Raw genomic sequence first — 18283 nt, 5'->3', positions numbered from 1 at the left:
GTGCATTATGAAAAGTTGTTTTGAACTGAATTTTAAGCTCATCATTTTTTTCACAAAATTCTTGCGAAATTTCTATTTGAATGGCATCATAATTAAGATTTGGTAACCTAGCAATCTCTGTTTATAAATAAACGGCAAGTGAATAGCGTAAATACGTATATCTTGTATGCAACAAATATATCACTCGTCCGTAAAATCAAATAAATAACATTTTCTTTTATAATAATACTTACTAATTAAAAAATAACTTACAAATTTTAAAAAAGTCAAAAAATAATGGCTGATAGAGCTCTTCCTATAATATTTATAAATTTGAGTGGCGAAATGATTTATGTTATTCAGCAAAGACTTGAAGCTCAAAATATATCAGAGGACAAGTCTAGAAAAGGTAATTTATTCAGTATTAGCTTTTACACAAGCCCATTTTATTTTATTGAAAATAATATCTTATAATGAAATAATATTAATAAATACTTTATTATGCATTTTATTACTTTTTAAATATTTATCTGTAAATATTCATCTTTTTTTCTATGACAAATGCTTTCTTATGAAAAATTAGTTTACCCTTTGATATTAACTCCTGGAAAAAAGTACTTTTTTTTAAATGATTATTTGACTGCATATAGAACTAACTAAAGATTTAAATCATTATTCGAATACATTTTCTCCTATCTGTGTCCTAAAACAAAAGTGAGAAACTCATTCCATTAACAAAGAGTTTTCTGGAAAAAATTATTATTTGTTATTTAAAAGCTTAGTACATATTAGTAAGTAAAATAACAAAATAAATTGTACAACCTTCCATCGATTTACATAAGTTAATATAAAATTAATAAGGTATTTACCTGTATTAAGGTTTATACAGCATCATACCTAAGTACTTGAGCAGAATTTCGTCTCAGATTTTTTTTTTTTTTTTTTCTTCCTCTATTTAAGTAATGCCTTAAAAGACTAGTCTAAAGTAAAGTAACTATAAAAAGTAAAAGCTTTTGTTTTTAAAATATTTTTATCATTGATTCAGTATTAATTAAATTATTAAACATCTAATAATAAGATACAATTTTTGATGACCCTTCTTTCAGTTATATGAAAATAATAAAGCTATGAAATGGTGATTTTTATTATGTATTCTTTTAAATAAACTAAATTCCATTCTTTTAAAATTCAATTAATAAAAATGTTTTTTTGTTAAAAGAGGTTTTTTTTTTCTTTTTAAACCTTAAACTGCTTAAATTTCTGCAATTGTGCTTATGTTTAAACACAATGATAATTTAAACACAATGATTAATATAACCTGAATTCAGAAATCCTAATGTAGGTTTTAAAAAAGAACTGAAATAATTCAATATATAAGCCTATATATGCACTTAAAAGTTACTTTTTTTTATTTGTTTGCCTTAATTCATGTTTTTTAAAAAAAATGCATATTTTTTTCCTGTGCAAAAGAAATAAAATTTTATTTGTTGTTCCCTGCACTAAGTTTTTATGATCAGGTTCGCTTTCAGGTCTAAATAGCACATTAAAAAAAATAGTGGGAAAATTTCTATTGTTTTTATTTAAGAAAAATACATACAAAGTTTAAACATATAAAATTTTATGTCTGTTTGATGTTGTTAATATTTTTTCTATATTTTCCCCCTAGTTATTCAAGATATTATCAGTACAATGCTTAATGATCAGTTTATTAAAGAATTATTTGAGCCACAACATATGTATTCTAGATCAGCAATGCAGTCTGTTTTTGAAAAATTAGTTCATTCTTCTATAATGAGGTTAAACAGCAACAGCATGAGCAAGGTACAAATTCACAGTTTTTTATCAATTAAATTTCACTTAATTTACAATTATTTATAAATGCATTTTGATTTATTTTCTTTATTGAAGTACTTATAAATAAATAAAGTTACACTAATAATAAAATTATATTAACAAACTTTTTGTAGCTGTATGATTTAATGCTGATGGTTTTCAAATATCAAGTGGTTAATTGTGAAATTCCAGAAGAAATACTACTTGTGACTTTAAATCACATGGATGCAATTAAGAACTGTGCAAAACCATATCCAGAATTAAAGGAAAAAGTCGAAAATGTTTATTCACTGCTTATTTCTGTGAGTCTTTAAAAAAAAATTTTTTTTTCATTATGCTGTGCATTATGCTATTATTATTTCATTTAGTGATGTATCTGGAGATGATAAAAATTATTGGATTTTTCAGAATTACAAGGATATGTCACATGAAGATTATCAGTGCTTGTACAAATGCATTGAGGTGTTTTTGAAAGATCTGAACATTAGAGTAAGAATTTGTATTGTAGTTTTAATGAATTTTTCTTGCTTTTTTCTTATATAGATTTAGATTAATGCTTTCGAAAAAATGAAAATAATTGAAAATTATTTCCATATTTGAAAATTATTTCCATATTTGAAATCAAAGTCAAAATGCATATTATATTAATGTAGGGTGCGGAGATTTATTAGAAGTATTTGGAATAGAAAAAAAGTAGTTACATGTATGACTTTTTAAGTACAAAATATTTTTCTCTTTGCATGATTTAATGTTTAAAATGTTCTGGATTCAAGTTTCTTTTTTTATTATTACTATGACTGCATGAAATTATTTCCTTGGGTTTACCAGCTCTTTAAAACGATACTGAAAGCAAATTGCTATCAGTATTACCATCCATTACATAGAAATTTTCTTTTTATTTTTGGCATATTCTGGCTTCTACCAGTCTCCCCCCCCCCCGCCTCCCCACTTCTCCTTTTTCTTTTAGATTTATTAAAATATGCATGCGTTTGTTGTATGACAGTAGTCATGGGGCAGTTCTCTGAATTCATATCTGAAAATTTATCATAAATTTCTTAATAAATCTTAAGTCTTGATCGATAGAGACTGCTTCACAGACATAGTTTGTTGTGAAAATTAAGTGGATATATTTTTTTTTATAACAGTTGGGTTTTTGCTGCTGACGAATGTGTATTTACCCGCAACTTTATGCACTTGTAAAAAGATTTGCTCTTGGTTTGTGTGTGTGTATATATATATAAATATACGTAATGATATTTTTAACTCTTAATTTGATCCAAATTAATTTCCAAAACTTTATCTTAATTTAGCCGACAGGATTCGAAATTCATTACATATTATTTTTCTTAAATTTTATAAAATCTGACTCAACAAAGTTCTTAAATTAGAAATAAAGTATTAAATTATTAAATAAAATATAATATGTAATGAATAGGCAGTAGGAATGAGAGGCAATTTGATGTTACGGTACGGCTCCTTGATTCGCCGGTAATCTGAAGATGATTCCGTGCTGGCACTTGCCGGGTTAGCGTCTTCAGATCATGGCATAGCTTCTTCAGATAGATTCTCCACGTAGCTGAAATTCTACTTCTGCTTTTGTGATGCGCTTCGCCTTCTTGTAAATAAAATGCTTTCCCGAAATGGATATTAAAACGAAATATTACATATTATTTAGTCGACAGGATTCGAAATTCATTACATATTATATTTTATTTAATAAGTTAATACTTTATTTCTAATTTAAGAACTTTGTTGAGTCAGATTTTATAAAATTTAAAAAAAATAATATGTAATGAATTTCGAATCCTGTCGGCTAAATTAAGATAAAGTTTTGGAAATTAATTTGGATCAAATTAAGAGTTTAAAATATATATATATATATATATATATATATATATATATATATATATATATATATATATATATATATATATATATATATATATATATATATATATATATAATTTTAAAATATATTTTTGGTATTTGTTTTTTCTTACGGGGCAAAAGTTACTAATGTTTCGCGAGATTCAGAATAAAATTTTAAATGAAACAAAATAGGAAATTTATCAAAAACTCGCGTTTTTAACCCGTTTTATTTAGATAAAATTTAAATACAATGAAACGAATAATCTGCTTTCGAATTTAAACTTGACAATAACTTATCTCATCATGTAGTAAAGAACCGGTGATTTCTGGTAGAAAAAGGTCACCTCGAAATTTCAAATTGAATTAACTCCACTACCAGTGTATTAAAGTGGAAAAGTTAACCGAAAAGCTCGTCAATTTTAAAGTTGAATGTCAACGTTCAGAGTGCAAAAACTTTTGTATCAAAGATTGGTGCGTGCGTATTAATCGCATACCGTTCTCCACAGGGACGACCTTAGGAGACACGGGCCTATTTGGAAATAATATTAGTTAGCTGCTTTGTTTCTAGTGTATTTGGACTGGAGTCTCCCTCAATTTCTATGCACGCTTTCAAATTTACTGTGAATTAAAAGAATCCAGCATACTCTTATAAAAGAAAAACAATGCGGAATGAAAATTTCTTTGGCTTATTTTTTATATATAAATTTTTAAATGGGATCACTTTACCAATGTTATCTTATTTTTTATGTAATTGGCTGTATAGCATGTTGATCTTTTTTTTTTTTTTTTTTTCTAATTATGGCCAGAAAATGAATTTGAATTAAAAAAATATCTAGATGGTTAATCTTACTAGGACTTAAGATCATTCTGTAAAAAAGGGTGTATGCAATTTTTGATGCCAGATTTTATTAGAACCCTTTTTACAAAGGATTCTGAGCTAAGGAGGTGGTGGGAGATAGCCCTTTTTAAAATTCTTAATAGTTTTGAGCCTCTTGTAATAGGGCTCAAACCACATATACTGCCTACTCTTTCCTATTACAGAATCGAATCAAGAGCAGATTGCATACTAACATTGGACCCGATTAGAAGTAATCTATTCAATCGGCTTGGATTGATGAAATTTTGGCTTAATCACATATCAGTGACGAACATGCCATTTTTGGCGATATTTTTTTTTGGGGGGGGGGAGATTAATCTTTGCTGAAACTTACTTTCTGGTGTCAGCTTATACTGGACTATCTTGTTTTATGGTATTAGGACTTGACATCCATCGCAATATGAAGGAGTACAGGAGGGTGGATTTAAACTAAATTTACTTTTACACCATTTTATTTTGCGGAGGATGATATAGAGAATTCTTTTACATAACACTCTACCTAGATAGGCGGAAGTATTCTACCTTGACACGATACAGTGAATTCTTTTATATAGTACCTAGACATGCCCTATTGTTGCAGTGACAAAGAGTCCTAAAATGGAAGATATTTAAACTAAGTAAAAAAAAGCTTGTTTATGAAGCCAGAAACAGAATTGCAAGTCAAGCAAATCTCTAATTAGAAAATATTTATAGCGCTCAGCGTAAACAATACGAAAATTCGCTTTGCGACCAATATTCTAACGAGATAATCATTTCATTTCAGCCTATTAAATTTATATAGGTTTTCTACAGGACGTCATATTAGATAGAATCATTAGAAGGATCTTCTTGGTACCTAATAAAAATAAGTCCCATTATTCTTCATTTTTGTCTTCGCCGAGATTGGAGGTCATTAACTATACTCTGTTTCACCCTAACTTGGCAGTAGTGTATATTCTAGGCAAGCCGAATCGCAGTCGTTGTCAGGGGAACTGGGTTACTTTAAAGTACGAAGTTACTAGAAATGCAGATCGCTGGCGAAACTTTATCTCGCAAATTTTTCGCGAAATAGTAAATATTTATTTTCTTTATTATATTATCACTTTATCGGATAATTAATTGTTTCCTTATTTTCATCATTTTTTCAATATTATTGATACATTATTTTAATAAATCATTAATGTTATTTCATTTCGTTTCATCGTTTCTCAAAAGAAAACCCTAAATCTTTCAATATTCTGTAAAGCTTAGTTCGGCTAATGTTTTTCGAAAAGATATTTGTATCATCGTTCACATCTTTTAAAACTTTATCTAATGTTGGGATCTCATTTCTACTAAAAAATGCATGGATTTTTCGTCAAATACAGGATAATGTAAAATTATCATATTTTACAAGACCTGAATGTTTACCTACTGAGCCAGGTCGCTTCTTTCCAGGGATACTTAAAGGACTGGATGCCTTTATTTCTTTTTTCAAAAGGAAAACTGTTCATTGCGAAACACCTGTAAGGTGCGAAACTTTATCGACGATTTGATTGATAGAATCTTGAGGGTTTTCTCGGAGTCGAGAATAAACATTTAATATGTTTCTGCATGCTGCACTTTTTGTTGGTTTTACTCGTCTTGAAGGTGTGCACAGCGTAGTCGGTGATAACACTTTCTCTTTTTCAGACATTTTAGAAGTGAATAAAATGACGAATCGAATAAATATTCAACAATGAAAACTAATAACTACTAATGTGATTAACAGTATCAAAAATATCAGCTGGTAAAAAAGCGAGAATAAAAAAGTAGGAAAGATGATAACGGTTGCGAACTGAATGAAACTGAGTTGGCGGAGACGTAAAAGAAAAGCGCGCCAAATATTTGACCTTGAAGACCGGTTCTAGCCAAAGTGGAATCTTTTAGTTTTATTCGTTCGCTTTATTTACAAAATACTTAACAGATAAGCACTTCTAACTTGAGAATAATTTTAAATACATACTGATAAAAAAAGGATTTATGTAATTTATGATATTATTTGATAAATTTCCGCGCATTTTAAGTATTTTAAAGTCGGAATTGATGGGGAACTCTTTCCCAACGCGGAGCGTCACATTTTCTGCCTTTTACAATACTGCCAAGTTAGGGTGAAACAGAGTATAACATCCATCATGAGTACCTATAAATGTCTGTTTCCAGCGATAACACAAATGTGGCGGGGAAGCGGTAATGTAAATTCATAACAATATAGTTTTATCGCTCAGAATATCGAATGCTATTTTTTAACACTAAATTGTATTCAATTATACCTATTACTTTTAACCAGGTTAAAGTTTTATTCAGACGTATTTAACCCTTTAAAGGGCCATTTTTTTCTAGTCATATTATGTTAAAATATTTTTAGGCTTGAAATTAGAATAAGAGAAGGGATTCATTTAGCTTATTAGATAAATTTAATTTGGTTAATTAATTAATTTGATTAATTAATTAATTTGGTTAATTAATAATTAAGTAACAAATCAAGACACATCATTTTGTCTGAGATAAAGAACTGAAGCATCTAAGTTAAGTTTCTGACTTACTAAAAAAATTTGTCAGAACTTATGCCAACCAACATAATTTCATGCAAAGATTGATAAATTTGGTGGGAAGCATACTTCCCACGGCCCTAGAAAGGGTTAAGTGGTGGTAATAACACACTTAATGCTTTTATCTATAATCTTCAGTTGTCTGTAACTGTAAAGCATCTGATATCGGCACTTTGCTGTGCAAATCTTATGTGGTGCATCTTTTTTTTTTTTTTTTTTTTTGTGTGTGTGTGTGTGTGTGTGTTCTGCATTTGTGCGCATCTTTTTCCTATGGTTTAAGTATTAACCAAAGCTGCATTTTTATTTTTAATTGCTAAATCATTAATCGTAATTATCTTTATTTCTTAATTGCCCTACATATAGCTTCAAAATGGATGCTAAACTTGTATCTTAGTCAATCTATTCTCAAATAAAAATTCAATAAAAATTAGTTGTTAAAATTATTTTCATAGGTCATATAAATCTCTCAAGTATGGTGGGGAAGCAGTATTATAAATTCATAACAATATAGTTTTATCGCACAAAATATCTGCTGTTTTTTAATACAAATTTCTATTCAATTATATCTATTACTTTTAAACAGTTATAAAATCTATTCAGGCAAATTTAAGTGGTGTTCATAACACATTTAGTGCCTTTTATTCTTATTGTTAACTTCAGTTGTCTTTAACTGTAGAGCACCAGATATGGTACTTTACTGTGCAAATCTCAGTTAATGAGTCCTTTTTTTATCGTTTGAGTATTAATCAGTGCTGCATTTTTATTTTTAATTGCTAAGTCTTTCTTCTTGATTAGCATTATTTCTTAATTGTTCCACATATAAATTCAAAATGGTTGCTAAACTTGTACATTAATCAATCTGTTCTCAAATTAAAAATATAGATGTTAAAATTATTTTCATAGGTTGTATAAAATCTTATGTATATAACTGTGTTTCTTTCTTCTAATGCATATACATTTTTTGCGCCTATCCTTCCTTGCACAAAATTATTTTGTAATATATAATAATCTATTATTCTGCTAAATAATTTTTAGCTGATCAGAAAACACATATTTTATTTGAAGTTCCTATCAATAAGCTTTTGATAACTAATTTTCCACAAAATATATATAGTATTAGGATTTTTGTTGAATCATGTTGACATTTATTAAATTCTAATAATATATAACAGCATAGAAAATGCCAAAGCGCTTGTGCGCATGACTGAAAGTGTTTTAATCGATCAAGTTAAGCTATAATTTATATTAAAGATTTTAATGCATAAATATATTGTTCGTTTAACGTAAGCTAAGGAAAAACATGTATTTATGAAACGTAGTAATGCTTAAAAAATGCTGCTTTATTATTAAAATAAAATAATTACTTTGTTCATTTGTTCATTAAAGTTCATTAATTTATGAAATATTAAAAAAAGGTGCAAAAACTATTTAGATCATTATTTAACTCTTTAATGGAAGTTTAATCTATCATACGCTTATCATATAACCGTGAGGATAGCAAATTCTTTGTGCAAATGTTAAAGGAAGATTGAGCAAACAGCATGAAGAGTGGAAGGCAATTTGCTTGTTATTAAAATAACGTATTGATTTCTGCCTTTTTAATCAGCTAATGCAGGCACAGGAAAAAGGGCAGTAAAATTACTGACTAAAAACAAAAGTATTTTTAAATTATTCTACTTCTTTTACCTTAGGTTTCTGTGCTGATGAGGCTTGGTCTTCAGTTACCATCTGGCGAGATTACTCCCTGTCGAAACAAACAGATGCCGAATGTGGACTATGCAAAGTATGTTAAAAGCTTAAATTTAGAAAGTTACGAAGCATTCATTATCAGTTTATCGTCATGATAAACAGTTTACCGAATGTACTTTGAAGAAGGGCGGAAAAAATGAATAAAAATATGAAATAAATAATGGAATAATAATTTTAAAAAATTGGAATAGGAAATAATCAAAAATATGAACATTATGAAATATCAATTAAAATTTGTTTCTGAAACAAACTAAAAAAACTAAAAAATTAATTCTGAATCAAACTAAAAAAAGATAGAATTGTATTTAGAGAGCGCTAATGCTGCTACTACTAAAACACAGATGAACTTAACCAAATTGGTAAGAATATTAAATTAATATAAGCAAAAAGAATCAAAAAAGAAATTATGAATCCGGTTGGAAAACTTTCTCACGGATCACCCTCAGGCAGGGATTCAAACAAGGGATTTTTTTTTCTGTGAGGGGTCTGATTTTCGTCCAACAATATTGACCCCTCATGACCCGAAAAACCCCTGAAGTTGAGGCCTTAGAGATAAACCAGTTTTCACAAAAATAAAACAATAAATTATAACTTCCAATTTAAGCGAAAATTACAATAACATAATATAAACTATAAAAGAACACTGCAACCAAAAATCATTAAAATAAAAAAGAAAGAACATGCCAGTAGCAGGTGAAACTTCTACGAAAAGGCATCATGCCAAGCTATATTGATGCTTCCCGCGTCCCTAGCTGCACCTGCGTAAAGTGCTTCGTCATTCGAAGTAATAAATAATTGGAGGGCCTGCAATTATTAAATAATGTCCAAATAAATAATGGACATTTTTTAAAAATTTTATTTATTTATTTTTGATTTTGATACGGAAGGGAAAAAACGAATGCTTATCAGAAGTGATTTTATAATTTTTTTTCTATATTTATATGGCAAATATTTTTTTAAACTTTCTTCTGATCTTATATTCTGTAATTAACTTCATAAAAATACATTTAAAAACTTTGTAGAATTTTATTGTATTTCAGTGTCATTAATTTTTGGAAAATGGTTGATGAAATTAATACACTAATTAGGATTTCGAGTAAATATATTAAATTCAATATTGTTGATAATGATTTTCATATTTGATTTCTATATTGTACAGGTTTAATTAAGTGAATGCACTTAAAATATCTATCTAATATTAATTCTAATTTGCCTTATCTTTAATAATATAAATGGCCTATGAAAATTCCAAATAGATCGATTTATAAGCATACCATAAATTTGAACAACTTAGCCAATTTTTGAACTGAAAAATTATGCTTCACTCCCTACTAAGTTACTAAATAAAGGAATGAAGGTGCCAATGATTTCATCGCATAGAGAAGATATTTTATGATAAACTTTTTACATGTTTTAACCTCTCATTTGTTCATTATTTTTAATCAAAGCGTATGACCAACTTGTTGAACAAGTGTTTTGTGTGTTCAAGTGATTCGAACAGCCTATTCATTCAAACGTAAATAGAAACTATTTGTTTTGCTTAAAACAGTATATAATCCCACTTCAAAATCACTTTTATATTTGAATTTTATTACACTTCGGTGTAATAATATAACTTGACAAATTTGCAACAGAAATCTAGTTAAAAATGGAACTTTGCAAATCTAAAATTTGGTCTTTTTATCAAATTCCTGTATACTTTTTTCAGATCAGGTATTTTCCTTGTTTATTTTATTAGTATTTCTGATGCAAAAGCGCATTAGGACCAAGTTCAGAAGGTATCGAAACTATCATGATGTACGTTGAGATCTGCTGTCTCTACTGTGGTTAATAAGGAAATAACCAGTGGAGAAAAGTATTTGAAAGTTATTATATCCTTCGAAGAATCATTGGGAATAAAAGTTAAGTGTTCCAATTAAAAAAAAAAAAAAAACCAAGACACCAAATTCTATTGAGCATTGATAAGGAAAATGAGATCTTTAACCAAGTCCTTACTTGTGCATACTGGGGAATTACTTATCGATGCTGTCCGTGACAGATTTCTGAAACTCTTTGTAGATGCAGATTCTGCACTTTTACAGTTGTTGGGAAAAGAAAATTCCCCTACTTCTACAGCAAATAAAATTGGGAGCTAGGAGTTCGTAAATGGAAGAACAATGAGAGAAATGACCATTGCTTCAACGATTAATCTAATTGTGCCTTTTTTTTTTTTTTTTAATGATGAAAATGCTGAATGTCAACGTGATTCAGAAAAGTGATAGTATGGTTCTTCAAAATTAAAGTTTGGAATGTTTGTTATGGTAAAATATCGGGAGGAAAAGAGTGTCAAACATCTTGTTGATGAACTCATTCAATTGTTGGGAGACGGGGAGTTCGAAGTAAAATATCTTTGTAGGAACGGTAGAAGGAAAACCTTTTACTTCCCAAACGTGCATGATGAAGTTTTACTGAATGAACAAATGATCGTTTACACAATCGACCTTCCTTAAAACGAAAACCGTGGACTATTTATCTTTTCTGGTAAAATTATAAACATTTTTTTTTTTTTAGACTTTAAGGTTTCCGAAGTATAACCATTCCAGTTTTTTGTATTTTTTTTTTGTATATCTTTTTTTACAATAAAGAGTTAATATTAGTGTGAAAAATGTTTTCATTATTTAAAAATTTTTTAAATTTTATCTTATGCCTTTGAGAGATTTCAACTGGTTTAACATAGTTGGCAAAGTTGCTCCTTTTCCAAGATAACTTTGCCAACGCTATTTTTAATATTTTTAATATAGGTATAATATTTACTTAAATTGTCGCTTTTCTATACAGAAGGAAAAATTAGCGATTGAGATAAATAGTTTATGACGGTTTTGAGATATTTTTATACATTACTAGTTTACAAAGCAGTTGAAAGAAAAGAGAAATATAGCAATATTGTCTTAGTTTACGGTAATGTAATTTACCTTACAATTTTCTTGTTGCAAGACATTTTAATGTTTAAACGGGTCTTTGATCTAGTAAATCAAATAGAATATCTAGGTTTTATAAAAACGGACAATTTTAATGAAAACATCATTATTAAATTAACCCGACTTGAATGCCGGGTACACGAAAAGCATACAAACATGAGAACTTTTGATCCATAATGTCAAATTCAACATGCCCTATTCCCAAACATGTCTTAAACATGCTATAATTCCGAAATCAAATGTCAGACATCAGGACAGGTTTACATTACATATTTGCTATAACTGAAAAAAGAATTTGCAATAGTATTCACAACTCCTTATTTTTTTTAATAATTACTCATTAATCATACCTAGGCATTTGAAGAGTCGTGAAATTTGTTCATCAAATTAATCAGTTCTTTTTTTTTTTTTTTTTTTTTTTTTTACATAAATAAAACTTTTCAGAAAAGGTATCGACTCTCTTAATTTTTGGTAAGTACAGCTCGTTATTGTCAGTTTGCTCAAGAAAGTTCATGGCGAGTTGGACTCGTCATTACAGTTTAAGGAGTTAATTTTTGAGATCTGTAGTTTCAAACGTGTAGGTACAGACAAGTATTCCGAATACCGAGATAAATTCATTTCATGAAATGTAATTTCTTTTAGTGAGAAAAAAATCCTTAATATATAGTGATTGCTACTTAGTTATGTTTTTATTTGAAAAATTAAAAATAAATACTTAACTGAAGAAGTGAGGCGAAGTAAAAAAAATTTTCAGATCTGAAAATCTAAATAAAATAGAAATAAATCTAAATAAAGTTTAGAAACGAGAACATAAATTTTTGTAAAATGCTTTGAAAGCAAGTTTGAATTAACTTGTAAGTCCCAGTACTCTTAATTCAAAGCATAATGTTAAAAAGAAAAGTTGTGCTTTGTTTTTGAAAAATTTTGTACTTTTTATGATGATATAAAATAGAAGCGTTTCTTCTAAATATTACAATATAAATGAAAAAGAATAACTTAAATATACTTTCTGAAAAATAAATTTTTGAATTTTGAATTATTGCTTAAAGATTTAAAAATAAATGTACGAAATTCTATAACGTACTTAAGACACTGTGTGCTTGAAAATTTAGATGCAACAGATGAATAAGGGATAGTGATATTTAAATTGTAAAAAATTGATTAAAAATTAAATGTTGGAGAAAATGTTAGAAATTTCAACCATATATTCATTTTTTTTATCTGCATTGTTTTTAATCCAATAACATTTTTTCTTTCATAGAAACAATTTAAAAAATAATGCGAATTCTCCAGTGTCGCAAATCAAAGATCCAATACAAGAGTTATTGTCGTATAGGAGACTTGAAATTGATGGGGATAGAGGCATAGAACTTGGGAAAAACATGTATGTATTATTTTATGAAATGTCAATTAAACATGTATGTGCTTTTTACAGTCACTTTTATATTATGTCTTTTTGAAGATTTCTTCAAATTAAGGCTATAAAAAAGATTACTATTTTAAGAAAGTAAATATTTTTTTTTTGCACTTGAATTTTACAAATTGTTAAGATCTTGTAAATATTGAACATAAATAAATTTTGATCCATTTTAAATTTAGAACATGAAAGATCACATGTATCTTAACTATAACGATCAAGATAATTTTACATGGAAAGCATCGTGTTCAAAAAGATTTTGAGAAAGATAAACTCATACTTTATCTGTATGAAACAATTACCATAAATAACATTTTTTTTTTTTTGAGAAACATATTTAAAGCCACTATAGAAACAAAATGTTCCTTTAGATATGTATTTTTATATCATTTTCCTTTGCGATGTGCAATAGGAAAATACACATGACAAGAAATCAATTTTTAGTTAACAAGTGTTAGCTATATGATTTACAGCTAAATATAACAATCAATAAAAATAATTGTCTTCTTAAGGGGAAAAAATGTTTTAAATAATATAGAATTTTGAAATTAATCAGTATCTTAAACTGTTCAGAATTCATTGAGAGAGCTTAATAAGAATAAAGGATCATGTCACTTTCGATATAAATTTTATATATTTATTTTAATGGATGTGCATTTATTAAAATATATGCTTTGTAAAATTTTTTAGATATGTACAGCCCAATTCATTGCAATCCAAAGATTCAGTTTCTTCTGCCAAGATAACTGCAGATCATTCTTTGGTATGTTATATTTTCACCATATTCTGCTGTAACTTCAAATAACTTCATAATTTTTCTTAGCATTTTATTAATTTCCCTACTACATTTTGTTATTTCATTTCTATTAGGAAAACGAAAATTGTCAAGCTTTAGAAGAAATTACACTTTTGGGTCGTCTCATTGGAAAATGTAATCAGTCTGATTTTGTTCCTGAAATTAAGCTTTCTGCAAATGATGACAAGGAAGAACAGTAAACATTATTTTCTTATTTTAACATTTTTTTATTATTAACATTTTTTTTATTGGTTTGCATTATCTTTAATGAAATTTTTTTAAAAAATATTTCTTTTAAAGGTATTATGGAAATGATATCAAAGATAACTGCTCTGTTGTCAATATTAATGCATCTCAGGTAAGAAATAAGTTAGCATTTAATAATAATTTTTAGCTCTGGAATGCACTTTTTAAAAATTAAGTACTTTATTTCAACAATTTCAAAATATATATAATCTAAAGAATGAAAGATTATTGGACATTTTACTGTTAGTACATCAATCTAATATTGAAAATAGATTAAAGCTGATGAAAGGAATAGCGTGTGTTCACAGATTGTAAAAAAAGAATGTGTAGAAAATAGAAATGCATTATATCTCTTCATGTAAAACTATTTCTAATATATCGTTATAGAAATTCCTCCACAAAGTCCGTTAACCCCACCACTACCACCAAATTTTACGGACAAATAAAATTTCGCTAAAATTCGACGACGGGTTCGCTTTGTAGTAGGTGTATAGTGTAAAACAGTAAGCAGGCCTCAATAACAAAAGAGGACGTTTATTTACACAATGGTACAAATACACAGACGACAGACACAGCCAAGGCGTACACAAGAAATATACTTGATCACACTTAGAACAAATAATAATTGGTAGTAAACAACAACCAGAGTACACAAAGCGGTGAGACAAAATTCATCGGTAGGAAAAAATCTACGTAGCTATTCTTTACGGTCTCTCCAAACGCCTGCTATTCTCCATTGTTTCCTCACTTTAGCTGTATCCAACTGCCGACTTACAACAATACGACTACTACTCCACACACGACTCGATGTTGTTTCTATAATAAATTCCAAGATTCGGCACACAGCTCAATACACCAATTGCTTGAGCTCCACTCAACGTTTCGCTGGACTGATCCAACTAATTCACTGTTCACTTGCTATACGACTCTATATGAAATACACGACTGCCTTCGGCTTGGACTGCCAGCCCCTTATAGTTTCTGAAGCAGGGCAGAGAATTTTCTCGAGTAATCAAGTATATCTCAACTCCTATTGGTTCTATCGTAAAAATTCTTGAAGATTCTAGTATAACTGAAGCAATTATTTTGTGAACACACACAAACACACACACACACATATATATATACCTCAATATTTAAATTATCAAATGATAAAAGCTTTAATTGGAATGATGCAGTTTTAACTATCATAAAATGAAATAAAATATCACAAAATAATTGCTTCTATTTACATACAAATTAATTCAGACTTTAAACAACATAAACACTGGTGATATATGTGCATAACACCTCACAACATGTTTGCACAAATATTTCTTACATTGTATGAGTTCAGAATATAATAATTTAGAAATAAGTTAGGAACTCAAGCTGGAAGATTCTATTACAATTGGCTAACAGAGTAATTTGTCATGATTTGTTAAGAATGTCTTGCATTTTTAAATAAATTCATATGTTGTTAGTAAAAAAATGAGGTTCAGTTCAATAAAAGAAAAATATAAGCTGTAAATTCATAATTCATGAACTAAATCAAAGGAGCATTACAAATATTAAAAGGTGGCAAAATGCTACCTTTACACTTAACATAAAGTGGGTTTGAAGGTAATTCGTTTGGAACAATGTATTAAATAAGAAATTAAAAATACCACGGCTGTTCGAAAAATTAACGTATTAAAAAGTGTTAAAACTAGAGAATAAATTTATTGAAATAACCGTGTTGAAATGTATATCACATATCTAACGAATTTAAATTTGTCTAAACAAAAAAGAATCTTTCAGATATAAATATTATTTTAAAATGAATTGCTTTAAAAAACAAATTGAATAAAAAAAATAAATGTATATAATCTTTAAGGCACAAAAAATTGTTAGAAAACCATACAATGTTGAATAGATTATCAAAGCATTAAGGAACATTCTATATCAGAGAATTCAAGAATCCAAAAAACATTTCCATTTAGTTCGATTTACAACTGAATGAAATTCGTTGCAAACTTTTCCTCTTTTTCCATATATTTTACTGTTTTAATTTTGAAATAATGTTAGCATAAAAGCATATTTTTCAAGTCAAAGATTTGTTGAAACATTTCCAAATGTTTAGTTTGGTTATGCAATTGAAGTTGCTGTACATGATTAAAATAATTCGTTTGACTCAAAATATTGCATACATTTTTGAGAAAACGGCGCAGAGGCGATTTTATTTATAATATGATGTATTTCTTATTAAATCATGATAAATTGAGCGACTTGGGAGAATATGACAGCCAGAGTAATTTTTATTAGAATAAATCCTTCTTGCAAGGCAACATTTTAATTTATATATTGCGCATTAATTAATTTTTATGATGTAACAACTTGCCCTTTAATTTAAACTAAAAAAATAATAAAACTTTACAAAATATAATGATAACGCATTCTTAATTTAATATCTCTAATTATTTTTAGCACCAACTAATTGTAAAAGTATATTTAATCAATTTCTATGAAAGCTGAAATATTTCCTTTATTACAGGTTGGTCAAGATGAACTGGGGCGAATTTCAAATGAGTTCCTACTTACAGAAGAAAAAAGGGAAAGAAATGATATTTTGGAACTTTTAGATATAGCAGAAAGCAACACAATATAGTTTTAGTACACAAATGCATTATGAGATTTCATTCTCATTCACGGAGTTATTAAACACATATGCACTGTGATAATTGTTTTTATGAAAATGTTTTTGTTTTGTTTTGTTTAAATTGTTATGCAACACAAGTTATATGTAAATTTGAATAAAATATGAAAGATATACTTCTGAAGGTCTGATTGCTTTTTATTAATTACATGCTTATTATTATTATTTAAAAGTTATATTTAATCAAATTTTAAATGATAAGCAGTTTTTTTATACATTTTAAAATTTATGATTACACACTAAAATTTCTTTTTGTAAATGACTAATATAAATGAAATTTTTTAATAATTTATCTTTGGAAATATTTAAATTAGTCTTAGAATAGCTGTTTGAGTGGTTACTAAATCTACAGAACATTTTTATGATAAGCATTATGTAAAAGTAAAGTACAAGTGCTTCCTTTAAAATAAATGTAAAGGCATAAAAAATACTGATGTGCATGTGCACATAACTGAATATATTTTACTTAATCGTTGAACTGTAGTTGCTTTAGACTTTAATGCAATAAGTATATTTCAGTGCTTATTAATAATGACAATATGAAGTAATATTAAGAATATGAGTTTCTCGCATACTTGAGCTCTTACACATCAAAATGAAAGCGAAGAATATTAAATAATCAATATGTTAACATGCTGTTTGTGTGTGTGTGTGAGGTTCAGGGGTGTTCTGACTGCTAAATTTACATTGCTTATTCTTGAATTTCGAAATTTAATTTAATATTTACCCTTCATTTCTCCAAAGCAATATATTCGCGTCATATAGCATAAGGGAAAACTTCTAATTATGAAGCATTGTAATATTAAAACTAAAGAAAAATGTAATTTTATTATTAAAATAAAATGAGTAATTTTTAATTTATTCGCCAATGATTAAAAAATGTCCAAAATAATAAAAATAATTTTTTTAAAGATGAAGAAGAGAGAAAATATCTCATAATTTGTCTAACTTTTGAGTTTTTAATTATTTTAACGTCGGATTTTCTGTTCTTTTCTAGTCTTATTTTTTTTTGTAAACTTTTTATTCTAAAATTAAAAATAAATGGTAATTTCGATATATATTATTTATAAGGCGGGTTATAACTGAACTTTATATTTGGGAAGTGGTACCAATTACGATATGTTTATATGTATTCTTAGAACTAATAAGAACTAATGTAATAAAATGGGATATATTCTATATCTCCAAATTCATTTGCAAGAGATTAATTTTCAAAATAGCTGTAAGACTTAATATCAGAAAACTATAATTAGATCACGCTCTAGTTTTCCCCATATTTTCAGTTACACTGAATAGTTCTTGATGACGAAATTAAGAACTACCTGTCTATGTTAGCA

The 18283-nt window shown here is 27.7% G+C and overlaps 1 protein-coding gene across 1 annotated transcript; it reads left to right on the top strand.

Moving 5' to 3' along the window:
* The first annotated feature begins 114 nt into the window (after nucleotides 1-114).
* Nucleotides 115-17066, top strand: LOC129960401 (protein OSCP1-like). The gene is made up of 10 exons (XM_056073820.1): nucleotides 115-388; nucleotides 1646-1800; nucleotides 1947-2114; nucleotides 2221-2301; nucleotides 8799-8890; nucleotides 13075-13197; nucleotides 13921-13993; nucleotides 14101-14222; nucleotides 14327-14384; nucleotides 16785-17066. The coding sequence occupies exons 1-10, from the start codon at nucleotides 277-279 to the stop codon at nucleotides 16896-16898; spliced, it is 1098 nt and encodes a 365-aa protein (XP_055929795.1). The 5' UTR covers nucleotides 115-276; the 3' UTR covers nucleotides 16899-17066.
* The last annotated feature ends 1217 nt before the right edge of the window (nucleotides 17067-18283 follow it).

The sequence above is a fragment of the Argiope bruennichi genome, chromosome X2 (assembly GCF_947563725.1).
Source record: "Argiope bruennichi chromosome X2, qqArgBrue1.1, whole genome shotgun sequence".
Lineage (NCBI taxonomy): Eukaryota > Metazoa > Arthropoda > Arachnida > Araneae > Araneidae > Argiope > Argiope bruennichi.
The sequence above is the reverse complement of the archived record's forward strand: the minus strand, read 5'-3'. Positions and strand labels throughout refer to the sequence as shown.